The sequence below is a fragment of the Hylobates moloch genome, unplaced genomic scaffold, assembly GCF_009828535.3.
Source record: "Hylobates moloch isolate HMO894 unplaced genomic scaffold, HMol_V3 SCAFFOLD_12, whole genome shotgun sequence".
Classification (NCBI taxonomy): domain Eukaryota; kingdom Metazoa; phylum Chordata; class Mammalia; order Primates; family Hylobatidae; genus Hylobates; species Hylobates moloch.
The window spans coordinates 20,609,120-20,635,288 of NW_026652287.1; the positions used below are offsets into that span (position 1 = coordinate 20,609,120).

A 26,169-nucleotide genomic window follows, 5' to 3' on the forward strand; every position below is an offset into this window, starting at 1 on the left:
AGGCTGGTTTCCAACTGCTGGGCTCAAGCTATCCACCCACCTCAGCCTCCCAAAGTGTTGGGATTACAGGCGTGAGCCACCACGCCTGGCTTTATACTTCAATTTTCTAAAATAAATTATGGAGTTAATTTCTGACTTTCACACTTAACTATATTCTTTTATGATCTGGGCTCTTTCAATTAAGTCTAATCCTAATTTTCACAGAAGCATTAACAGAAAAGCCAAAGGGAGAACAACTCCATTAGCAAAGAGCTGGCTTTACAGTATATGTTTTCCGTTTGATTGTAATTAAAATAATTTTTGGTGTTGACTATTTTGGGATATCATTAAACATATTTTCTTCCTTAGATGACTTTGGTGAAAGTAATATTTACCCACTTCTCCACTGTCTTTTTCCTTAGATTTTAACCTTTGAGACCAAGAACCCATCGGAATTAGCAGAACGTTTGCGCTCTGTTTGTGGGAATCAGAGCAATGCCTATGCCCGGCTGCTGGAATACCGCCTGAATGCCTTGCGAGGATTGTGGAATGCCCAGCGCCAGCTGGCCTTAGAAGAACAGCATGAAAGAGAAAGTTCAGGTGATGAGGAAACTTTGGCTCTGCTCAAACGCCAGGGCTTGTTGCAGCAACCTGAGCAAGCGCCCTTCACATCAAGGATGGGGCTCCTGCTGGTCTTCCCCCTTATTCAGTCCCAGAGTAGAACAGACCCCTCTCTCTGTAACATAACTGCTGAGGTGCTATTGAACTGCCTTCGTGACTGCCAGCCTTTGAGCTTGACCAAGGAGCCTGCTGACTGTCTCAATGGAATTGAAACTTTGCTATGCTCTTGGCTAGAGGAGACTTCTGACACAGGCCGACACATCCCACATAAGCAAAAAGAAAATGCTGCTGCTGCCCTGGTTGCTTTGGCTTGTGCCAGGTAAGGAAAATCGAATGTATTATTTGGTGACCTTGTGACTACTGCCACCTGGGTTGGGTGAATGAAGAAGTGGCCAAGTATATTTGATAGAAGTCTTAACATTCAGAAGTCCTTCTTTGCTTTCAGTATTGAATTTCACAGCCTTGACAGTGCATGAGATGCTTTCACCAAACTTGGCACCAGGTGCCTGAGCTGGAACCAAAGTTCATGTTTTCTGTTTCTGGTATACCATGATAACATCTTAAACAGCAGAAAATGGAGAATCAACCCTTGACATATCTAGTTGTCCCTTAGACGGTTAGTGTTTTACATCAAGTAGTTAGCAGAGGATGTTATGTCTACTTCTCCTAGGAGGATGGTCAGAAATTTATAGAGCTATTAATTTTTCATGCTTGTCTATAAGACGTACATCAGCAAGCTAGTGGGCTATTATTTACCTGGACTCAGTCACAAAATTGGTCACAAATTATATTTTTGGACCTAATACTTGTTTTGATCAATTTAATTGGATGATTTCTCAGTATATATCTAGATTTAATAGTAGTACACATGGCCGGAAGCGGTGGCTCACGCTTGTAATCCTAGCACTTTGGGAGGCTGAGGTGGGCAGATCACTTGAGGTCAGGAGTTCTAGACTGCCCTGGCCAACATGGTGAAACCCTGTCTCTACTAAAAATACAAAAATTAGCCGGGCGTTGTGATGGGTGCCTGTAATCCCAGCTACCTGGAGGCTGAGGCAGGAGAATCGTTTAAACCCAGGAAGCGGAGGTTGCAGTGAGCCAAGTTGGCGCCACTGTACCCTAACCTGGGCGACAGACCAAGACTTTTCTTTAAAAAAAAAAAAATAAATAATAATAATAATAATGATAATAATTGTATGCTGTTCTTCATGTGCAGGTCATCAACCCACTATCAATAGGAAATATGCTTGCAGTTGCTTTTCTTTTTGCTTTTCTCTTTTCTTTTCTTTTTTTTTTGAGACAGAGTCTCACTCTGTCACCCAGGCTGGAGTGCAGTGGCATGATCTTGGCTCACCACAACTTCCACCTCCCAGATTCAAGTGATTCTCCTGCCTCAGCCTCCCAAGTAGCTGGGATTACAGGTGCCCAACTAATTTTTTTGTATTTTTAGTAGAGATTAGGTTTCACCATGTTGGCCAGACTGGTCTCAAATTCCTGACCTCAAGTGATCAGCCCACCTCAGCCTCGGAAAGTACTGGGATACAGGCATGAGCCACTGTGCCTGGCCTACTCCTCTCTTTTTTTTTTTTTTTTTTTTTTTTTGAGATGGGGTCTTGCTCTCAAAGACCAGGCTGAAGTGCAGTGACATGATCTCAGCTCACTGTGATCTTCCCACCTCAGCCTCCCAAGTAGCTGGGACTACAGGCATCTGCCACCATGGCTGGCTAATTTTCTGTATCTTTGGTAGAGACGGGGTTTCCCCTTGTTGCCGAGGCTGGTCTCAAACTCCTGAGCTCGAGCAATCTGCTGGCCTTGGCCTCCCAGAGTGCTGGGATTATAGGCATGAGCCACCCCGCCCGGCCTGGAGTTGCTTTTCTAGGAATTTTATACATTCTTCTACCCAGTGACCCATATGATCACTGGCATCTGTTTGTGAGAAAGAAGTTTCACTACCTGTTTTCCTCTAGACTAATTCCCTAGAGAACAGTTAGGACCACATCCTGACAGATTAGTGTCACTATTCTGTCTGTCTTCCATAGAATTTTTTCCTTGGTTGGGATCTTCTTTCTTTTAGACAAACATTTGTAGGAGAATTCTTCTTGGATAATTATGAAGTTCTTAGTTATAAGTCTTCTTGCCCTGTTTTTCTCTTTATAGTTTCAAAGTTGACCTTCAAATGATTGAATCTCAAGGGTTTTTTTAAGGCAAAATGGCACCAGTATTTATTGTAAGTTTCTTTGCTCTAAGCAAGCTGTCATAGCCTAGTTTTAGATCCCCTAAAACTGTGGTTTGTGAATCCTGACGTGTGCTTAATTCTAGAGTCATTGTGTGGTACTGAAATAAGTTTCCTTGTAAAGGCTTTATGTTGGATTGATTTATTTTCTGCATATGCAGAGACAATTTCAAGTCCGAGATCTGTTATCACTGTGCAAATTCCATTTGATAAAATGTGCTTTTAGACAGTACTATCTTTAGACACATTTGGGATGTTAGGAATAATTATCAACTCTTTAGTTTCAAACAGTTTAAGTTATTAATTGTTGGTTCATAAAACTCACGTTTTTATTATGTACCCAAATTCAGTCTATACCAAAAATAGTTATTGAACTTACTTCCTGTACTGGAGATTCTAAATTTCATTCAGCAGAAATGTTTAAATGGATGTATTTATTTATTTATTCATCTTGGGTTTTTTTTATATGGTTCCTACAATTTATTGCTAATATCATGTCGTTCTGGACTTCAGAAGTCATGTGCTTTTCAGTGTTAGATCATCTTACTAAAGTTATTAGTGGCATATTATTGAATTTTTGGGTTGATGCTCTCAAAGACAAAGTAACCCTTCCCCCAAATTATTATGAAGATGTTTATTCATTCAACCAACTAACATTTATTGAACATTTCTGATGTACAGGAATCTTGCCTGGTCTTAGGGATATAGTGATTCTAGGTTTCTTACCTCACAGAGCTTGCGGTTGAATGGACTCAGGGTGAGTCATTCTGCAAAACCTTATTGATCACTTACTGCATGGAAGGCATTCTCTTGGTGGTGGGGATACAGTGGAGAGCAGGTAGACCGTGCCTAAAATTGCAGAGTTTACATAAGAGTGAGGGAGGCAGACAGTGAGCAACAAATATAGGTAAAAGATCATTGTAGAGATGAATATTCACTGTAGGAAAAGACAGAGAGATATTTTGATAGAGAATGACTGTGGAGGTGGGGACCAGCATTAGCTGGAGATGCCAGGGAAGGCCTTACTGAAGAGGTGACACTTGAACTGGGCACTGGATGGTGAGAAGCAGCCAGTGGCAGAGAGTTCCACGTAAATGGAGTGGCGAGTGACAAAAACTGACATTCTTCTTGTGCTCGGGGGTCTCTGAGGGGACAGCACAGTGGGCAGAGTTTCTGGAACGTGATGGTAGAAGGAGAGGGGCAGGAGATGAGGTTGGCAGGGCCCAGATCACACAGGGGCTTGTGAGCCATGGAAGGACTTTACATTTTACTCTTAAAATCTGATTGAAGGCTGGGTATGGTGGCTCACGTCTATAATTTCAGCACTTTGGGAGGCTAAAACAGGAGCATCTCTTGAGGCCAGGAGTTCGAGACCAGTCTAGGCAACGTAATGAGACCCTGTCTCTCTCTTTTTTTTTTTTTTTAAGACATGGTCTCATTCTGTTGCCCAGGCTGGAGTGCAGTGGTGTGATCATAGCTCACTGCAACCTTGAACTCCTGGGTTCAAGCAATCCTCGGGCCTCAGCCTCCCAAAGTGCTGGGATTACAGGTCTGAGCCACTGCACCCAGCCAGACCCTGTCTCATTTAAAAAAATAAATCTGATTGAATCTGGCAGGTAATAATTCCTTAGAGTTGGTTAATAGTTCTAAAATTTCTAAATGTTAAAGGTTTTGCTTCTTTATTTTAAACCTCACTGTTCCCCAGGAAAGTGTCCCTGTTGGGCAGATGAAGAAGCAAAAATCATAGGAGTTAGGTGACAGGACTGAGATTGTGCAGCTGGTGAGTGGCAGAGCCAGGTTTTAGAACCCATGTGTCCCGATTCCAACTTGTTTTTATACTCTATCTGCTGCCTCCTTGCCTTCTATTAATGCTCTTCTTTTGTTTTTATTCTCTGAAACTAGAGATAGTGAAAGGGGCAATTAACAGGAAGACTCTAGGCCTACTTGGTTCTGCGTTAGGTGTTCCATTTCTATTGGCGTTTAGGCATATGATACCCAGCAATTAAAGCCTTGGCTAAGAGACTAAGGCAGCAAGTCGAAGTCAGCCCATCTGATACAGGCGATCATTTAGTTCAGGAAGTGTTCTTGTGGTGATTTGTACTTGGGATGCGGCCAGGTAAGTCTTGTGCATCTTAAAAGCACCTTCTTTTAGATCTTGCTGACCATATGACAGACTTCCCAGAGCCATGAGTCTTGGAAACCACAAGGAATTCAGGTAGTGGTGAGCCCTGTTGCAAGTATTACAACTATGTGCAGTCAGAGGGATACAGAAGGAGAATCTCTCAGCACAGAGCATTATTTATTTGAATATATTCCTTTTGGTCATATTTAATGTGATGGAGTTTAGTTAGCTGTTTTTCCAAGTGAATGAACTTAGCATAAGATTTTCAAATCAAGCCTGGAAATACTGTTAGACTCTATGATCCTCCAGAGGGTGACTTGGTGATACAGTAACCAAGCATAATAGCCAGAAGTTCTTTGTGCTCGAGCCTTATGTTTTGAACTTTTATGGCAGGGTTGTTTACTTTTCCAAATGCAAGGAGAACTTCTTCATAATTGGCATGGTGTTGTTTTCATTGTGTCTTTGTGTATGAGCCAATGGTGATAGTTAATAATCAAGTATTTTTTTTGCAACACATCATCTGACCAGCAGAAGCAGAGAGACACATTTTGGAACTTTTCCATGTGGTTAATTAAATTAGCATTAATAACCTAAATTATTTGACTTTAAATTTTGATGATTTACTGTTCCTTCCTTTTATTTTTAGGGGATCATTGAAAACTTTCGTCCATACAGTCCATCTATTACAGAAACAGACAGATCTAGGGTCCCTGCCTGTAGCTGACGTGCTATATAGGTAAGTTGTCACTTTGTATCCTTACCCTCCTTCCAAACTAGGCAGATTTGTGCCAGATGCTTCCTTTATTAAGTAGATTGCTAAACTCTTATCAATTAGTGATTCATTTTAAAATAAGTATAGACTCATATTTACCTTCTTAAGTAAGAATTTTATTTTTTATCTTTCCTTTTTGGAAAGTTTTTAGAGCATGTTATTTTTCATTATTTTTTAGTTCTATGTCTTTAAAAATGCAGTAGCTGGTGGGGCATAATAACTCATGAGTGTGGTGGTACGTGCCTGTGGTCCCAGCTACTAGGGAGGTTGAAGCAGGAGGATTGCTTGAGGCTAGGAGGCAGAGGTTACAGTAAGCTGAGATCACACCATTGCACTCCAGCTTAGGTGACAGGGCGAGACTGTTTCAAAAAAATAAAAATGCAAAGCTTATAATGAATTCTGATGTAAATTTTGAGATGATAATATATTAAGGTATAATGAAGAAAGTGAAAATCATTCATAATCTCATTACCCAAAGATAACTACTCCTAACATTTTGGTACATATGCTTCCTAATTCATAACCCACTCTGTCTCTCTCTTACACACAAAAATACACATAAAATAGTATATTTTACACACATATAATTTTTATAAACACAGCTCCGTAATTTTTTAATTTAAAAATATTGTAGCCAGGCGCGATGGCTCATGCCTGTAATTCCAGCACTTTGGGAGGCCGAGGCGGGAGCATCACTTGAGATCAGGAGTTCAAAACCAGCCTGCCAACATGGCAAAACCCCATCTCTACTAAAAATACAAAAAAATTAGCCGGGCGTGGTGGTGGGCCCCTGTAGTCCCATCTGCTTGGGAGGCCGAGGCCGGAGAATGGCATGAACCTGGGAGGTGGAGCTTGAAGTGAACCGAGATCACGCCACTGCACTCCAGCCTGAGTGACAGAGCGAGACTCTGTCTAAAAAAAAAAAAAAAAAAACAAACAAAAATTAGCCAGGCACGGTGGCATGTGCCTGTGGTCCCATCTACTCGGGAGGCTGAGGCAGGAGAATCGCTTGAACCCAGGAGGCAGAGGTTGCAGTCAGCTGAGATCGCGCCACTGCACTCCAGCCTGGGTGACAGAGCGAGACTCTGTCTAAAAAAAAGAAAAATAAAAAATAAAAATACTGTGAATGTCGTTTTTGAATAATATTTGTATAAAATATTATACATCTTAGTTTTAACATTTTGGTTTCTACTCTTTGGGATAGCAGGTATACTTCTTGCTGAAATGGATTGTCTCAGTGTCTTTGTGATTTTCTTTCTCCCCCATATAGGCTGTTGCTTTTGGAAGGGGGGCCTGGATCTCCCTCATGTTTGCTTGGGGGCAAACACATAGTATCATGGGGTTATGAAGACATGTTGCCTGCGCCGGATAGCAACACTGGCTCCAGTTCTGAAAATAAAGGTAATGTAAAAGTTTTTGTCCTGTGATTAATAGTAAGATATAAATAAAGAGGTTTTAGATCACTGTAGCAAATGATTTGGCTATAACTCTGTGTGTTCCTTTTAATTAAGAGCTCCAGATTTCTATTCAGTATGTTCATTGTCTGCTTTATCAGTAAAAGTATAAAAGCTGATACTGGTGAGGTAAGATACTGGATAGGTTTTATTATCACAGGGAAAAGATATCATCCATACACTCTTGCCAAGGAGCCATGAATTACTTAAATTGGCTGCTGGATATTTGAGTTTGGGTATGAAAGCCTTAAGTTGAATTTTTTTGTCTGCTAATAGAATATCAGGTCTTACTGCTTGATAATATTTCCTTTAGTAATTTATTGTGTGTGTGTTAATGAGCTGTCCTGTCCTAAAAGCAAAAAATGAAGAGGTTCAAGGGAGCATGAATTGTTAACATCTACTTTAAACAAATAAGCTAGGTTAAAATGTTTTTACAGAGCTTTACAGTATTACATGTCAGTTTCTTACATTATCTCAACAAAAATGGCAGAAGCTCTCTTAACTGACTTGCCAGATGGGATAGACCTCTCCATTCACTCAATAAAATGTCTAGGCTGCTGCCCTGCTGTAGCCTACTGAACCCACAGGCCTGGTCAGCTCTGCTCCCACCAGCGGAGTTGCAGCCTTGCCAAGAGGCAGGCTTGCTCCCAAACCAGTTTGTTAATTGTAACTGGTACTTATTATTGTGATTTTACCATTAAATCTTACATAACTGATGAAATAGGAATAAAAAAAAAACAGGAAATAGTTGCCATTAAGAAGTTGAATGTTTAGAAAAACTCCACGAAGTGAGTCTCTAAGAAACTGGTGTTCATCAGGTGTGAGATTGAGAGTCTGTTCCTCCCTCCCTTTCATTTCCCACCTTCCGTGGGGCAGCTTTCCTGGACAACCCCACCAGCACGGAGGAGAATCTAAGCAGCAGGCCCCCTTGCATCTCTCAGCCCAGGGCTTGTACCTTTCCGTGGTCTACCATTTCTTCTAAACAGGCATGAGAGTGTGTGAAGAAGAGGCAAGGCTTTTAAATATGATTTATTTCCTTCACTAACTCAACCGGAGTCAACAGGAGAGGGAGAATGCCTGCAGTACCCAAGAAGTTCTCAGACATTATCGGCTCCAACTTACTTCTTCACACAGAACTAAAACTTCTTTCTTGATTCTCTCCTTTTAAAAAACTCCATTTGGTATCTCCCTTGGGGTAGTTTCTCAGTGAGGAGGATGGCATTAAGCTGATCTGTTTGCTTTCGTTTTCCTGAACCTTTGGTTTTGCGTCTAGGGAGAGGATGGTTTTCTTTTTTTCTCTCTCTTTTTCTTTTTCTTTCTTTTTTTTTTTTTTGAGATGGGGTCTCGCTCTGTTATCCAAGTTGGAGTGCAGTGGAGCAATCACGACTGCAGCCTTGACCTCCCAGGCTCAAGCAATCCTTCCACCATAGCCTCCTGAGTAGCTGGGACCACAGGCACGCACTAACATGCCTGGATAATTACTTTATTTTATTTTATTTTATTTTATTTATTTATTTATTTATTTATTTATTTATTTATTTATTTATTTATGTAGAGACGGGGATGTCACTTTGTTGTGCAAGCTGGTCTTTAACTCCCAGGCTCAAGCCATCCTCCCACCACCTCAGCTTCCCAAAGTGCCAGCATTATAGGTGCGAGCCACGGTGCCTGGCCTGTTTTTCTTATAATAGTTTTTAGACTTATGTACTTTTTTTTTTTTTGAGACAGAGTTTCGCTCTTGTCGCCTAAGCTACAGTGTAATGGCGTGATCTTGGCTCACTGCAACCTCTGCCTCCCAGGCTCAAGCAATTCTCCTGCCTCAGCCTCTGTAGTAGCTGGCATTACAAGTGCCCACCACCATGCCCTGCTAATTTTTGTATTTTTAGTAGAGATGGGATTTCGCCATGTTGGCCAGGCTGGTCTTGAACTCCTGACCTCAGGTAATCTGCCCGCCTCGGCCTCCCAAAGTGTTGGGATTACAGGCATGCGCCACCGTGCCCGGCCGCAGTGTAACTTTTAATATTGAAACATTCCACATTTGACTAAAGTTGAGAGAATACTATAATAAGCCCTGTGCACTCATCACTCAGCTTCAACAAGTATCCACTCCTGGTCAATCTTGTTTTGTTTGTCCTTTTCACTTCTGCCTCTCGACAGAGCCATACCCAGAAGGCTTTGGGCCTTAATCTAAAGATTGATGAATAAATATAATCTATAAGTTTTAAATTAAAATGTTTAAGGTGTGAAATTAATGTTTTAAAAATGGTTACCCACTTTAACGAATTTTTTTACTGAGGAACCAACAGGTACAGGTCCCAGTTGTCTCAGATTAATAGACTGAATTTTTAAGCTAACAGCATTTTTAGTACTAATTTGATGGTGTGACATTGCATTTCCTCCAGCTAACATGGCATGCTTCAGGTGGAAAGACTCCACTTAAACATAGTGAGCAGAATGATTACGAAAATAAACACTGAAAGTTTTATCCATAAGCTCTGTTTTAAGGCAAATTCTTTGGAATATGAGTTACTAAACCAATTACTATCATATAGAGAGATACTGTTTTAAATTGAGGAAGACAGAGCTAAGGGGAAACATATTGCTGTTTTAAAATAGAAAAGATATTAAACTTTTGTGCTGTGTCCCTCCGGAGACTAAAATTAGGATCTCTGAATGGAAAATCTACAGAGGCAGATTTTAGTTTAATGTATATAATTAGTATATTAACACAATTTCATTTGCCATTTATGGAATACTGGCTTTGCATCAGAGAGCAGTATAGATGTATTTACCTCTGTTATCTCATCTGGCCATCACTGTAACCCTTGAGGTACATATTATTATCCTCATCTTACAGATGAAGAAACTGACGTTCAAAGAGGTTCAGGGTCACTTACTGAGCTCATAAGAGCTCATGCCTCTCTACTATGCAATTACTAATAAAAGTGTTATACTGTATTCTTAGTCATTTCAAATTAGAATTAGGATTAGTCATTTCAAATTAGAATTAGGAATGACTTGACTCAGTACAAGCTTTTCAAAAAAAAGAAAGAAAAGCATTTGGCGGGCTAAACCACATTCCCCTGCTGATAACTGTCTGACCTTATCTTGGTCTCTGGTCCACATGCATTTTGGATGTTTGATTTGGGGGTTCAAGCCATCTTCCCTGAAAGTCACATTGAAGCTCTTATTTTAGAAGTGAGAAGTAATCTTTCACTCAACCTCCTAATGGCTTTTTCATTAGAAAAAGCATGTTTATAATTTCAATAGAAAAAACATATATATAATTTACCTGTGAAAAAACGATTTCAGATGCTGACTTGGGACGCTGTCTCACGGCAGACGGTCTTTACCTGTATACTACTAACTCAGTTGGAAGAGGAGTAAGCAAATTGGGGTCTGGATTACATGGTACTCTCAGGTCAGTTGCATGGAACTTCCTGAACGATTGGGCTAGAACATTTTCCTCCTTATATAAATCTCTGAAGAAGACACTGGGGGTAGATTCCGACTGCCCATAGACTAGTAACTAAATAACAAGTCTGAACTAATTCAAATAATTCCAATCTTCTCTTATTGCCACCTTTCCCCATCTTGTTCTGTTAATGCATTTTAGCCTTGTTTTGGCCCAGAAGAGTTTGGTAGCCCAAGATCATTTTTTCCAGCCAGAAAGTCCTCTGTGATCAGTATTTTTGTAACAATATCAGTGACTTCTCCATGTTGATAAGTGGACATTTTTCTACTTAGTCTCTTTGAACTTGGGTTTGACATTGCATTAGCAAGTGATTTTCAGTTGGGATATAGATCTATAAACTGCTGCCAAAAGAAACTACAGTTTGAGAGCCTTGTATACATTTAGATCTTTTCCCCCAACTTTTTCTCCCTTCTAAGTTACTGTGGAAAGTCAATATTTGCTATAGTTTGGCAGTCCTGAAGTTAATGTAATACATTCACTTTCCTTCAGGTGTTTTACATACTTACTCATTTTTTAAAATTAGGTCGAAAATGTTGTTTGTGTCTGTTGTAGCTTGTGTGGGGTTTCTGACATAGCCAGGTGATTCAGCCTGTGCTCCGTTTCCTTCCACAGAGGTTTTGTGTACTGCCGGAACGAGGAGTTGGAACCAGGATGGGTGGCTTTTGGCAGCGGCAGTCTTCTCCACCGGCCTGTCTCTTTCGATAATAAACCTCACTCCCTTTTCCAGGTCATTGACCAGAACACTCTTCAGGTAAACAGAAAACCAAGGCATTTTAAAAACATATTTTAGAGGCAATAAAGAAAGTTCCTGGTATCATCAGAAGTAATAATAATACAGTTGATATATTTTCCTCCCAGAGTGGCATCCTTTTAATTGTTACAGTTTGGACATTCTGTTTTTTATTTAATGTCTTAGACTTTTCCCATATGAACTGAGTGAATGTGTTCTCTAAGTTTCTGCAGCCTACAACAAACTTTTTTTTATAATTAAGAAAAAATTCTAGACAGTCAAAGATGGTATAAATACTAGCTGGTTTTTTTTTTTTTTCTTTTTTTGAACCAGATCTATTTTGGGAAGGTATCATTTCCTTATTCAATTTGTTCTAAACAGCCTCTCTGTGGGAAAGGGAGCTTTGAAATGAGTGTGGAGTAAAATCATTGTGTGCTAGGGATTGAGAGCTTGGCTTTAGTGCTCTCGTAAGCACTCTGCCATGGCACTTGCTATATTACACTGCAGTTACCTGCTTTTCTGTCTGACTTCACTGACCATGCACACCTTTAGGTATGGACCCTGTCCTACTCATCTGTGTATCCTTAGAACGTAACACACTGCCAGACATTTGACTGATAATAACAACAATGATGGTAACTACCATTCCTCAGTATCTCCTATGTGCTAGGCCCTAGCCTAGGCAATTAACATATACTTCCTCTTCCTACCTGTGAGGCATTACTATGTAGGTTTATCTTACAGATAAGGAAACTGAGGCTAGGCACCTAGTAAGCATTCAGTAAGTGTTTATTGTTGAGTGTAAGAATACAGCTCAGAGAGGTTAAGTAACTTGCCTAAGGCCATACAGCCAATATTAGCAGCACCAGAACTTGAACCTTTGGTTCTCTGCCCAAGAGTTTGAACTCTTTACACTGCAACTTTCTGCCTTTCAAACAAAGTTGGATTAAATGATTAGAGTTGGCATCTGTGGAGTGAGTGCTCTGAGAGTAGTCACATCTAGAAATTAAGTGTAATGTTACATTTCTTCTTGTTTGTCACTCAACTGCCCGTCCTGGAGAACAGGGACTGAGTCTTGTTCACCACTGTCATCTCCAGAGCACATAGTAGGTGCTCAATAATTGTTGGATGAATAAAATGAACAAATTAACAAATAGATGCCCAATTAACCTAATTTCTCGTCACAAGTGCAGACAGATGAGAATGTCTCATACTCATTTGAAATAGAAGTTATAAGACTGGTAGTTAAACAGATGTTAAATCTCAAAACATGATTTACATTTGAAGTAATGCTGGGTTCCTCAGTGTTGTTGCAGAAACTTTGACATTGTCCAAGTAAACAGGGCTGTAGGTCACAAACTAGATATGTGCATTGCAATGGAGCACTTTGGGGATAGCACAGGCCAATTAGTAGCTGTCAGCTTTCTAGTCTTCCTGGCACTGTAGGTTCAAAGTATAGTTACATCAACTAAATGAGTTTTTACTTTTGAGCTAGACAAAACAGGTCTGGAAAAAAGTTCATGTGAAATCACTTAAGGGGTCAGAGATAGCCTTGGGAAAACTAGTGCCCCCTCCCAAAGTAATGGGGAATTGAACATTGTTCTTACTGTTCTCTGAAGGCATCTGACTTTCTCTAATTATTTTTATTTTGAGTTTCTCAGCTCTTCTATTTCTGGATTTTTTTTTTAAACCTAGCCAGCAGGTTTTTGTGGTTCTAATGTTCAGTCATTTTAAGTGCTTATCTTTGGCAGTAAAAATTAGTATGTAGCTACACATTTAATGTGAAATGATGCAACGCTTATTCATTATGCTGGAACAGAAGGATGTTTAGTATTAGAAACACATGCCTTCATGTTTAATATACAGAATTGGTGTTTGTCTTTTCTTCCTGATGGACTCGGTGAATTTCAGTAAGCCCTCATGTGCTAAGTTAGGATCTGTCATGGGCCTTTATATTTTTTACTTTGTTTCTCCTTCTCCCTCTTCTCAGCTTTTCCTCTTGGCTTTCTTTTGCTGTCTCTTTTTTCCTTCTTTTCATATTCATTAAATAACTTTGAGTTAGGCTTTCCATTAGGTACTGGAGATATAGAGGTGAATAAGACACAGTTCTTGTCCTTTAAATAAAATTATCATAAATTCATTTACTAAAGAAATTTCAGAAAGTGCTGCTTCTCTAAAACTTTGTTTTTAATAAGTGTTAGATATAACACATATGCATAACAGATTCAAAGTGTTTAGTAAATACTTTTTCCTATTAAAAAGTAATTTGAATTAATCCCAAGAACCTTTTCATCTGTTGCATGGCTGTTCATATTTATTCTATTGCCCATTATATGAACTTTTATATTTTTGCCATGTAATTTGTGTATATTATTATTAGAGATAAATATCCATTTTGTTTTGACCAGAAAGCCTAGTGAATTATCATCTTGGACATAATGGCATTAATGATGAGCTGATAGGATTAATCAGAATTTATATATGGCTCTAATGGAGATTTCCTCCCTTTCATGCCCAGGTGTGCCAGGTGGTGCCAATGCCAGCCAATCACCTCCCCATTGGCAGCACCATGAGCACTGTGCACCTGTCTTCAGATGGCACTTACTTTTATTGGATCTGGTCTCCTGCCAGCCTGAATGAGAAAACACCAAAGGGACATTCTGTCTTCATGGACATTTTTGAACTTGTGGTAAGTTTGAACTTTCTCGCTTGTGTCTTTGCAGAAACATTTCTGTTTGCCTTCTTTTTATATTGGTGTGCAGAGGGCCTAAGAACCTTGCAGCATGTATAGTGTGTTCAGTGTTTCCTTAAAATTGATTTTTCTCTTAGATGTCTTTGAAGGTTTCTTTGTTTGGAGTCATATGACAATAAGTAGAGCCAAGCTTTCTGAAGGTTAATCTGATGACTGGAGATAACATTATTTAATGTGTAGACAGCAGGGTATTTAAGTAGAAATGCTCACGGGCTGTTGGAAATGTGGGGCAACATTACAGTAGCAAGAATGGGTCTACAGATAGAAATTGGGAGTCTCTGAGAGAGATAACAACATTATGACACATCATTTACCTTTTAGATATTAGTCAAATGCTCACTGAGAGCCAAGTGTGTTCTGTCTAGGTGGTGGGAGTACAGAGATGGGCAGGGTGGGAAGGGTTCTTGCCCAAATGTGATGTGTATTCAGGCCCCAGAGTTGGGTGGGTTGATGATGGTGGAGGGACATAAAGATTAACCATAAACAAGTGAGCAAATAAGTGCACAAGATAATCGTAGTTAGTGAAGGAAAAGTAGTCATGTACCAGATGAAGAGGCTGGGGAGTAGGTGAGGGAAGAACATTCCAGCAAGAGGATACCACAAGTGCAAAGTGTCTGTGGCAGGAGGCAGCATGTTTTAGGGAGAAAAAGTGGGCCAGAGTGGCTGGAATGCAGAGAGAGGAGGAGGGCTTGGGGTAAGAAGCAGCTGGGAGCCACGGCGCTTTAGATCCACACCGTCCTGCACAGTGGCCGCTAGCCATACGTTGCTATTTAAATTTCACTTGAAATTTAATAAAATTAAAACTGGAGTTGCATAGCTCTATTAGCCACAGTTCAAGTGCTCAGTAGCCATATGGCTAGTGGCTTCTTCGTTGAACAGCAAAGATATAGAACATTTCCATCATGAAGAATGTTCTGTTGGACAGAGCCAGTCTAGGTAGTATTTGTAGAGACTTATAAAAGAACAAATTGCCCCAAGCCAGGTCTGTGACAAAACCCTTTTTCATGAGGTAATTTACAGTCTCCTTCTGGGAAGAAATTAGCATTCCTGTAAAAAAAAAAAAAAAAAAAAAACCGAAGCAATTTTCTAATAAATTTTAACAGGATTAAAACATGTTCTGGGAAACCAGTCATCCAACCCAGCAGCAGACTATCAGTCAGGAGTCTCGTAACCTTTAACTGTGCATGTTATTTTGCTATTGAATCTCACAGTGTCCTCTAACCATTATCTTATAAAATGTCCCTGCCAGAGTGAATCTTTGAATTGGTCTGCTAGAGATTGAACATGTGTTCATAATTGTCAGAAAAGCTTTTTTTTTTTTTTTTTAATTGGTTTTTAAAAGAGACTTACCAGCTGTTTAAGGAATTTTCATTTAGGTCTTGGCTGAGCACAGTGGCTCATGCCTGTAATCCCAGTGCTTGGAAGGCTGAGATGGGAGGATCTCTTGAGCCCAGGAGTTTTAAAAAGGGAGCCGGGGCTGGGCGCGGTGGCTCACGCTTGTAATCCCAGCACTTTGGGAGGCCGAGGCGGGCGGATCACGAGGTCAGGAGATCGAGACCACGGTGAAACCCCGTCTCTACTAAAAAAATACAAAAAATTAGCCGGGCGTGGTGGCGGGCGCCTGTAGTCCCAGCTACTCGGAGAGGCTGAGGCAGGAGAATGGTGTGAACCCGGGAGGTGGAGCTTGCAGTGAGCCGAGATTGTGCCACTGCACTCCAGCCTGGACGACAGAGCGAGACTCCATCTCAAAAAAAAAAAAAAAAAAAAAAAGGAGCCGGAACTTAAAGTGGCAGTGTTTGTCTGAGATGACGGTGCTCCTGCTCTGTCAGAGACCAGCCTAGGCAATATAGTGAGACCCCATCTCTGCAAAAAAACAGAAAAATTAGCTGGGTGTTGTGGCATGTGCCTGTAACTAAGGAGGCTGAGCAGTAGGATCACTTCAGCCTGGGAGGTCGACCAGAAGGTTGATCGGGGTGGCAGTGAGCCCTGATTGTACCATTGTACTCCAGCCTGAGTGACAGAGACAGACCCTGTCTCAAAAAAAAAAAAAAAAAAATTTAGGTCTTTAGCCTAAGAATAATGGGAACATTGACGAATTCCCTGATTCTCTGATATGCTTCTGTTAAATTAAAAGAAAAAATTGTATCAAAAAAATCCACACACTTTTTTTTTTTTTTGGATACAGGCTCATAATGAAAAACAGGAGACCCTTGCCCCACTCCTCCAATCCCAGCATGCTCTTCAGGCAATCACATTCTTCTGGTGGTGACCTTCATATCCCTAAGTAAAACGCTTATATTGCTGTTTCTTGATTTATGAACGCCAGATATAAACAAAGTTGATTTTTCTTTCTTTTTTTGCTGTGATAGATGAGGGTTTGTCTCAATTCTCCCTCTTTTCTTTTTTTCCTTCCTTTTTTTTTTTTTTTTTTTGAGAGAGAGAAAGAGAGGGTCTCGCTCTATTACCCAGGCTGGAATGCAGTGGCACAGTCATGGCTCACTGTGGCCTCAACCTCCTGGGCTCAGGTGATCCTCCCACTTCAGCCTCCCAAGTAGCTGGGACTTAGGTGTGCATGACCACACCCAGCTAATTTTTGTGTTTTTTTTGCAGAGACAGGGTTTCACCATGTTGCTTGGGCTGGCTTCGAACTCCTGAGCTCAAGTGATCAGCATGCTTCGGCCTCCCAAAGTGCTAGGATAACAGGCCTGAGCCACCACACCTGGCCTCCCTCTTTCTTTTCTGATTCCACCTAGCATATTGATTTCGTTTGTTTTAGTTTTTCTTTTAGTTATCTTTGTAATTTACAGTTAAACCTTTATTTCTTCTTTATGAACTCTAGGCAGTATCTCTTACCCCCCTACTTTAGAAGATAAGATGGAGAGTGTAGTGTCCTTTCTCATACTTCCGTGTAGAGAAAGCCAAGTATACGTTTAGGGGAAACCCAGAGGAAGAGAGATGACTCACCCCACCAGCCTTAGAGCATCTTAGCAACTGGGACATCAGATGTGGTGCAGAGCCATTGTGAGACAAGGTGGTAGACTGTGAGTTTACATAAGGGCCTGCAGACCCCCTTCCTGTTCACACATTTGCATTCAGATGCTGGCTGTCCAGGCCCAAGACTTAGTTATTTTCTGAAGAAACTGAATGACCCTGGAAAAAAGACCTCTCATACTGATGTTGGGGTCATCTAGGGAAAAGACTTGCCTCCCTGGTGAATCACGCACAAGTGATGTCTTCCAGCAAGCAAGACTCAACCCTGTCCACAGAATTCCTGATTAGTGCTGAACTGTTAAAAAAAGAGCAGACAAAATAAAAATCCAAACAAACAAAATTCCAAACTTTGGAGAGGTATGTGCATGGAGGGGAGGCAAATGGGTTAAAAAAAATAGTGCTAATGATTGAAGCCAGGGGTTCAGCACATAGGAAGCTCATTGTTCTATTCTTTTTTCTTTTGTGTATGTTGAAAATTTTCCCTAATAAAAAGTTTTAAAATTAAACAAAAAGAGCAGACTACCAAGGATCACTAGAAAAGTGAGGAAAGCTTCTAATATGAAGATTAAAAACGAGAAAAAGTTAAAAAACAGCTAACTGGCCTCCCACTGCCCAAGACGCTGAAAGGAAAGAAGGCCAAGGGGAAGAAGGTGGCTCTGGCCCCTGCTGTTGTGAAGAAGCGGGAGGCCAAGAAAGTGGTGAATTCCCTGTTTGAGAAAAGGCCTAAGAATTTTGGTATTGGACAGGACATCCAGCCCAAAAGAGACCTCACCTACTTTGTGAAATGGCCTGCTATGTCAGGTTGCAGCGGCAGAGAGCCATCCTCTATAAGCAGATGAAAGTGCCTCCTGCGATTAACCAGTTCACCCAGGCCCTGAACCGCCAAACGGTTACTCAACTGCGTAAGGTGGCCCACAAGTACAGACCAGAGACAAAGCAAGAGAAGAAGCAGAGGCTGTTGGCCCAGGCTGAGAAGAAAGCTGCTGGCAAAGGGGACGTCCCCACTAAGAGACCAGCTGCCCTTCGAGCAGGAGTTAACACCATCACCACCTTGGTGGAGAAAAAGAAAGCTCAGCTGGTGGTGATTGCACACGATGTGGATTCCATTGAGCTGGTTGTCTTCTTGCCTGCCCTGTGTTGTAAAATGGGGGTCCCTTACTGCATTATCAAGGGGAAGGCAAGACTGGGCCGTCTAGTCCACGGAAGACCTGCACCACTGTCGCCTTCACACAGGTGAACTTGGAAGACAAAGGCGCTTTGGCTAAGCTGGTGGAAGCTGTCAGGACCAATGACAATGACAGATACGATGAGATGTGCTGTCACTGGGGAGGCAATATCTTGGGTCCAAAGTCTGTGGCTTGCATTGCCAAGCTCGAAAAGGCAAAGGCTAAAGAACTTGCCGCTAAACTGGGTTAAATGTATACTGTTGAGTTTTCTGTACATAAAAATAATGAAAATAATACAAATTTTCCTTAAAAAAAACAGCTAGCTGAAGAAATAGAGTAAAACTTCACATAAGCACTAACTGCTCTGTGAGATATGTGAAGATATTGCATTCATATTGTAAAACTGGACAGGATGCCTCAAAAAGGAATTATCAGGGAAAGAGAAAATTAAAACTATGATTATCCAAATTTGAAAATTAGTAAAAGAGTTAAGAAATATTTCAGAAAGGACGAGTAGATAAAGAACAGTAAATATGAGAGAAAAGATAAAAGATGTGGTGGAGCCATCCATCTAAAATCTTGCTAATAGGAGTTCCAGAAAGAGAACAGAAAATAAAGAGGATGACATGATTAAGAAATAATACAGGTGGGGGTCTGGGTGCAGTGGCTCACGCCTGTAATCCCAACACTTTGGGAGGCTGAGGTGGGCAGATCATGAGGTCAGGAGTTCGAGACCAGCCTGGCCAACATGAAACCCTGTCCCTACTAAAAATACAAAAATTAGCTGAGCATGGTGGTGGGCACCTGTAAAGCCCAGCTACTAGGGAGGCTGAGGCAGGAGAATCGTTTGAACCTGGGAGGCTCCACCAAGGCGGAGCTGAGATCACGCCACTGCACTCCAGCCCGGGCAACAGGGCGAGACTCCATCTCAAAAAAAAGAAGTATGGCTGGGTGCGGTGGCTCACACCTGTAATCCCAGCACTTTGGGAGGCTGAGGCGGGTGGATCACAGGTCAGGAGTTCGAGACCAGCCTGGCCAAGATGGTGAAACCCCGTCTCTACTAAAAATAAAAAAAAATTAGCCGGGTGTGGTGGCAGGTGCCTGTAGTCCCAGCTACTCGGGAGGCTGAGGCAGGAGAATTCCTTGAACCTGGGAGGCGGAGGTTGCAATGAGCCGAGATCGTGCCACTGCACTCTAGCCTGGGTGACAGAGCAAGACTCCATCTCAAAAAAAAACCAAAAAACAAAATGAAGTAATACAGCCTGGGTGCAGTAGTTCATGCCTATAATGCTAGTAGGACCAAGAAGTTAAAGACCAGCCTGAGCAACATAGTGGGATGCCACCTCTACAAAATTTTTTTTTAGATTATGCAGGCATGATGGCACACTCCTGTAGTCTTAGGTACTCAGGAGGCTGAGGCAGGAGAATTGCTTGAGCCCTGGAGGTCAAGACTGCAGTGAGCTGTGATTGCACCACTGCATTCCAGCCTGAGTGACAGAGTGAGAACCTGTCTCAGAACGAAAAAAGAAACAATACAGGAAAGACTTCAGACTGAAGGACGTTGGTATCTGGATTAAAAGGTATCTGACATAGTGAATGCAAAATGCCCACACCATCGTGAAATTTCAGGTTACCAAGGATAAAAGAGGATTCTAGAGCTTCCAGAAATGTAAAAAAATAATATACAAATGTTGAGCAATTCGAAAAGCACCAGGCTATCCAATAGCATTCCTGGATGCGAAAATGGAGCAGTACTTTCAGAATTCTGAGGGAAATTGTTTTTGTTTCTTTCTTTTTCTTTCTTTTTTTTTTTTTTTTTTTTGAGATGGAATCTTCCTCTGTCAACCAGGCTGGAGTGCAGTGGCATGATCTCGGCTCACTGCAACCTCCGCCTCCTAGGCTGAAGCGATTCTCCTGCTTCAGCTTCCCTAGCAGCTGGGACTACAGGCCATCATGCCCAGCTAATTTTTGTATTTTTAGCAGAGATGGAGTTTTACCATGTTGGCCAGCCTGGTCTCAAACTCCTGACCTCAAGTGATCCACCCCCTTGGCCTCCCAAAGTGCTGGACTTACAGGCGTGAGCCACTGTGCCTGGCCTTGGGTCTTCCTTTTTAATAGTTCAGCTTCCCCTGCCTCCTGCCAGAAATTGTTTTTCAACCTAGAAGTACATATTCAACCAAAGTGTCAATCAACTGTGAAGACAACATAAAGGTATATTTAGACGTATAGTTATATAATCAAAAGCTGATACCTGCCTTGGAGGAAATAGAACAATTAAAAAACAGTCCCTGCCTGTGGCTTGAAATAAAAAGTTGGGGAGGAAGGAACCTGCTCTAGATTAAAAGAAAAACTTCTGAATAATTTTCAGAGTCTGAATAAAACAAACCAATTTAAAAAAATCTTTCTGGAGATAATTTGAATATGAAAGTATTAGGAATATTAGATGAAACCAAGGGGCTTAGTCTTAGTTTACTTTGTTTGTTTGTTTGTTTTTTGAGACAGAGTCTCTCTGTCACCCAGCCAGGAGTGCAGTGGCTAGATCTCGGCTCACTGCAGCCTCAGACTCCTGGGCTCAAGTGAACCTCCCACCTCAGCTTCCCAAGTAGCTGGGACTACAGGCACGTGCCACTATGCCTGGCTAATTTTGGTATTTTTTGTAGAGACGGGGGTGGGAGGTTTCTCCATGTTGTCCAGGCTGGTCTTGAACTCTGGGCTCATTGGATCCTCCTGCCTCAGTCTCCCAAAGTGTTGGGATTACAGATGTGAGGTCCCACGTCTGAACAATCTAATTTTTAAGTATGATGGTGAAATATATAAGAATATGTCTGTATTTTTAAAGATGCTTAGTGAAGTATTCAGAATATTCAGAAATGGAATTGTATGATGTCTGGGATTCACCTTAAAATAGGTGAGCAAAAAATAGGAGGATAGGTTAAACAGGTGTGGCAATAGTTGAATCTGAATCATGGGTACATGGAGGTTCATTGTACTATTCTCTTTTTTGCATATGTTTGAAATTTTTCATCATTGAAAAACTTCTTAAGTGTCACTCAGCCACTAATTTAGCAACTTTCCTAAAACACTAACTTGGGAAGCTAAACATAGATATCTGGCTTGCTGCCTATGGTACTTTCACAGAATGGAACACTGTGTAGCCATTAAAAGTATACGGCAGCCGGGCATGGTAGCTCATGCCTGTAACCCCAGCACTATGTTTTTTTGTTTTTGTTTTTGTTTTTTTGTTTTTTTGTTTTTTTTTGAGATGGAGACTCACTCTGTCACCCAGGCTGGAGTGCAGTGGTGTGATCTCGGCTGACTGCAACCTCCACCTCCCAGGTTCAAGTGATTCTCCTGCCTCAGCCTCCTGAGTAGCTGGGATTACAGGCGCCCGCCACCACACTGGCTAATTTTTGTATTTTTAGGAGAGACAGAGTTTTAACCATGTTGGCCAGGCTGGTCTTGAACTCCTGACCTCAGGTGATCCACCCAGCTTGACCTCCCAAAGTGCTGGGATTACAGGAGTAACCCACCATGCCTGGCCAATCCAAGCACTTTGGGAGGCTTGAGGCAGGAGGATCACTTGAGTCTGGAATGTTGAGACCAGCCTGGGCAACATGCAACATAGTGAGACCCCATCTCTACAAAAAAAAAAAAAAAAAAAAAATTAATATAATTTTTTAAAAATTAAAAAAAGTGCGAGGCAGATCTACCTAGAATGAAGCAGATTAATTTCCATGAGATACAGTTTAGTACAGAAAGCTAGGCTCAGAACACTGTGTGTATTCACTACCTGCTATGTAATAAAAGGGGCTAGGGGACAGAATTTTTCTGCAATTTTCTTTCTTCTGTGTTAACAACTTTTCCTCTCTCAGTGGATTGTCCACCACAGCATACAGATACATTAGAATATATCCCATCTTGAAAAAACAAAACCAACTCTCCTGATTCGTGCCCACCTCAAGGCACTCTATTTTTTTGGCTCCCCATTACAGTGAAACTCTTGAAAGCATTTATTTTCCTTGTCTTTGCCTCCTCTCCTTCCATTTTCTCTTGAACCCATTGCTCTTGATGTATCCTCATCATGCCACCAAACAGTTCTTCTGAAGTTCACCAGTGGCTCCCACATTGCTGAATTCAGTGGTCCACTATTATTTGACATGGTTGATCACTTTGGCTGTGAACACCCCATGATACTTCTACTTGCTGATTGTTCCTTCTGAGTCTTATCTGTAGGACCTCTTCTCTGCTCTGTCTGCTTCTGTCAACTGTCTTAACTTCTTAGTTGATCTCCTCTTGTTTTGTGGCCTCAAACACCTGTATATGTGGATGATGCTCAAATTTTCTTCTCAGCCAAAACCTGTTACCAAAACTCTAGGTGCATATTGATGTGGCTGTTTGCTTGTATGTGCACAGAATATTAGACTTCTCCAGCTGGAAATCTGATGGTCACCTCAAGCTAAATATGCCCCTAGCTAAACTCCTGAGGTTAGCTCAGAATTTGCTCCTTCCAAAATCTTTACCATTTCAGATAATGGCATCTGTGTCTTTCCAGTGCTGGCCAGAGACCTTTGGTGTCACTCTGGACTCTGCCTTCTCCCCCTACCCCTGCCAAATGCCATATCTAGTCAGCAAATACTGTCTGCTCTATCTTCAAAATGTATCCCATCCCATTACTTTATAGAGGTGCTGAATGATTGGGCCCCCACTGCACCTATACCCTCTGTACTGCCATCCACTGCACCTACCACCTGTTGCACCTATACCCTCTGCACCTACATCCACTGAACTTACACCTTCTGCACTTAACCACTTGCTCCATTTACACCCTCTGCACCTACATCCACTGCACCTACACCCTCTGCACCTACACCTTCTGCACTTACCATTTGCCGCACTTACACCTTCTGCACTTACATCCACTGCATCTACACCCTCTGCACCTACATCCACTGCACCTACACCCTCTGCACCCACATCCACTCCACCTACACCTTCTGCATTTACCACTTGCTGCACCTATACCCTCTGCACCCATATCCACTGCATCTACACCCTCTGCACACACATCCACTGCACCTACACCCTCTGTACCTACATCAACTGCACCTACACCCTCTGCACTTACACCATCTGCACCTACATCCACTGCACCTACACGCTGTGTACCTACCACTGTCTGCACCTACATCCATTGAACCTACATCCACTGCACCTACACCCTCTGCACCTACCATACCTTCTTGTTCGTGCTACTTAGCCATGCTTCCTCCATGTTACTCACACACACCAAGTATGTTCCCCCTCTGTCCCTTGTGCTGGAATACTGGGCTGTAGATAACCACATGGCTGCTTCTCTCACTTTTTGAATGTCTCTGCTCAAATATCACCTTATCAGGCCAGGCACAGTGGCTCACACCTGTAATCCCAGAACTTTGGGAGGCCAAGGCGGTAGGATAGCTTGAGGCCAAGGATTTTGAGACCAGCCTGGGCAACAGAGTGAGACCATATCACTACATATATATATATTTTTTTTCTTTATAAAATTCACACTTTTATTATTATTATTATACTTTAAGTTTTAGGGTACGTGTGCAAAATGTGCAGGTTTGTCACATATGTATCCATGTGCCATGTTGGTGTGCTGCACCCATTAACTAGTCATTTAGCATTAGGTGTATCTCCTAATGCTGTCCCTCCCCCCTCCCTCCACCCCACAACAGTCCCCAGAGTGTGATGTTCCCCTTCCTGTGTCCATGTGTTCTCATTTTTCAGTTCCCACCTATGAGTGAGAACATGTGGTGTTTGGTTTTTTGTCCTTGCGATAGTTTACTGAGAATGATGGTTTCCAGTTTCATCCATGTCCTACAAAGGACATGAACTCATCATTTTTTATGGCTGCATAGTATTCCATGGTGTATATGTGCCACATTTTCTTAATCCAGTCTATCGTTGTTGGACATTTGGGTTGGTTCCAACTCTTTGCTATTGTGAATAGTGCCACAATAAACATACGTGTGCATGTGTCTTTATAGCAGCATGGTTTATAATCCTTTGGGGATATACCCAGTAATGGGATGGCTGGGTCAAATGGTATTTCTAGTTCGAGATCCCTGAGGAATCGCCACACTGACTTCCACAATGGTTGAACTAGTTTACAGTCCCACCAACAGTGTAAAAGTGTTCCTATTTCTCCACATCCTCTCCAGCACCTGTTGCTTCCTGACTTTTTAATGATAGCCATTCTAACTGGTGTGAGATAGTATCTCATTGTGGTTTTGATTTGCATTTCTCTGATGGCCAGTGATGATGAGCATTTCTTCATGTGTTTTTTGGCTGCATAAATGTCTTCTTTTGAGAAGTGTCTGTTCATGTCCTTTGCCCACTTTTTGATGGAGTTGTTTGTTTTTTTCTTGTAAATTTGTTTGAGTTCATTGTAGATTCTGGATATTAGCCCTTTGTCAGATGAGTAGGTTGTGAAAATTTTCTCCCATTTTGTAGGTTGCCTGTTCACTCTGATGGTAGTTTCTTTTGCTGTGCAGAAGCTCTTTAGTTTAATTAGATCTCATTTGTCAATTTTGGCTTTTGTTGCCATTGCTTTTGGTGTTTTAGACATGAAGTCCTTGCCCGTGCCTATGTCCTGAATGGTATTGCCTAGGTTTTCTTCTAGAGTTTTTATGGTTTTAGGTCTAACATGTAAGTCTTTAATCCATCTTGAATTAATTTTTGTATAAGGTGTAAGGAAGGGATCCAGTTTCAGCTTTCTACATATGGCTAGCCAGTTTTCCCAGCACCATTTATTAAATAGGGAATCCTTTCCCCATTTCTTGTTTTTGTCAGGTTTGTCAAAGATCAGATAGTTGCAGATATGCGGCATTATTTCTGAGGGCTCTGTTCTGTTCCATTGATCTATGTCTCTGTTTTGATACCAGTACCATGCTGTTTTGGTTACTGTAGCCTTGTAGTATAGTTTGAAGTCAGGTAGCATGATGCCTCCAGCTTTGTTCTTTTGGCTTAGGATTGACTTGGTGATGCGGGCTCTTTTTTGGTTCCATATGAACTTTAAAGTAGTTTTTTCCAATTCTGTGAAGAAAGTCATTGGTAGCTTGATGGGGATGGCATTGAATCTATAAATTACCTTGGGCAGTATGGCCATTTTCACGATATTGATTCTTCCAACCCATGAGCATGGAATGTTCTTCCATTTGTTTGTATCCTCTTTTATTTTATTGAGCAGTGGTTTGTAGTTCTCCTAGAAGAGGTCCTTCACGTCCCTTGTAAGTTGGATTCATAGGTATTTTATTCTCTTTGAAGCGATTGTGAATGGGAGTTAACTCATGATTTAATGGTGCATGTCCGTAGTCCCAGCTATTTAGAGGGCTAAGGTGGGAGGATTGCTTGAGCCTAGGAGTTTAAGGCTGCAGAGAAGTACAATCACACCACTGCACTGCAGCCTGGGCAGCGGAGTGAGACAGACCCTGTCTCACAAAAAGAAAAAAAGGGCCAGGTACAGTGGCTCATGCCTGTAATCCCAGCACTTTGGGAGGCTGAAGCAGGAGGATCACTTGAAGCCAGGAGTTCAAGACGAGCCTGGGCAATGAAGTGAGGCCCTGTCTCTACTAAAAAAAAAAAATTAACATTAGCCAGTTGCTGAGGTAGAAGGATCACTTCAGTCCAGGAGTCCAAGGCTGTAGTGAGCTAGGATTGCACCACTGCATTCTAGCCTGGGTGACAGAGTAAGACCCTATCTCTTAAAAAAAAGTCACCTTACCAGAAAGACTTTTCTATATGAAATATTTTATATAAAACAAAGGACCATTCTATATGAAATATTTTGTATAAAATAAAATCCTGTTCCTCCCTATCCTCTTTGCCCT

The 26,169-nt window shown here is 41.5% G+C and overlaps 1 protein-coding gene, 1 long non-coding RNA gene and 1 pseudogene across 9 annotated transcripts in view; 2 read left to right on the forward strand and 1 right to left on the reverse strand.

Annotated features, from left to right (window-relative positions):
* The window catches only part of HECTD4 (HECT domain E3 ubiquitin protein ligase 4), a 226,734-nt gene that overhangs the window by 64,848 nt on the left and 135,717 nt on the right, over positions 1–26,169 (forward strand). For all 8 annotated transcript variants that reach the window (XR_009209060.1, XM_032168628.2, XM_058425552.1 and 5 more), the window contains exons 2-7: positions 402–919; positions 5,602–5,691; positions 6,998–7,128; positions 10,494–10,602; positions 11,269–11,407; positions 13,905–14,075. Coding sequence is in view for 7 of the 8 variants with exons in the window: in XM_032168628.2 (XP_032024519.1) it covers positions 402–919; positions 5,602–5,691; positions 6,998–7,128; positions 10,494–10,602; positions 11,269–11,407; positions 13,905–14,075 (1,158 nt within the window). In the remaining variant the exon portion in view is untranslated. The remainder of the gene's footprint in view (positions 1–401; positions 920–5,601; positions 5,692–6,997; positions 7,129–10,493; positions 10,603–11,268; positions 11,408–13,904; positions 14,076–26,169) is intronic.
* LOC116477901 (large ribosomal subunit protein eL8-like) lies at positions 17,699–19,196 on the forward strand (annotated as a pseudogene).
* LOC131380820 (uncharacterized) lies at positions 21,748–23,717 on the reverse strand. The gene is made up of 3 exons (XR_009209061.1): positions 23,397–23,717; positions 23,197–23,274; positions 21,748–23,165 (listed from the first exon to the last, which is right to left on the reverse strand). It is a non-coding gene; the product is annotated as an uncharacterized LOC131380820 (long non-coding RNA).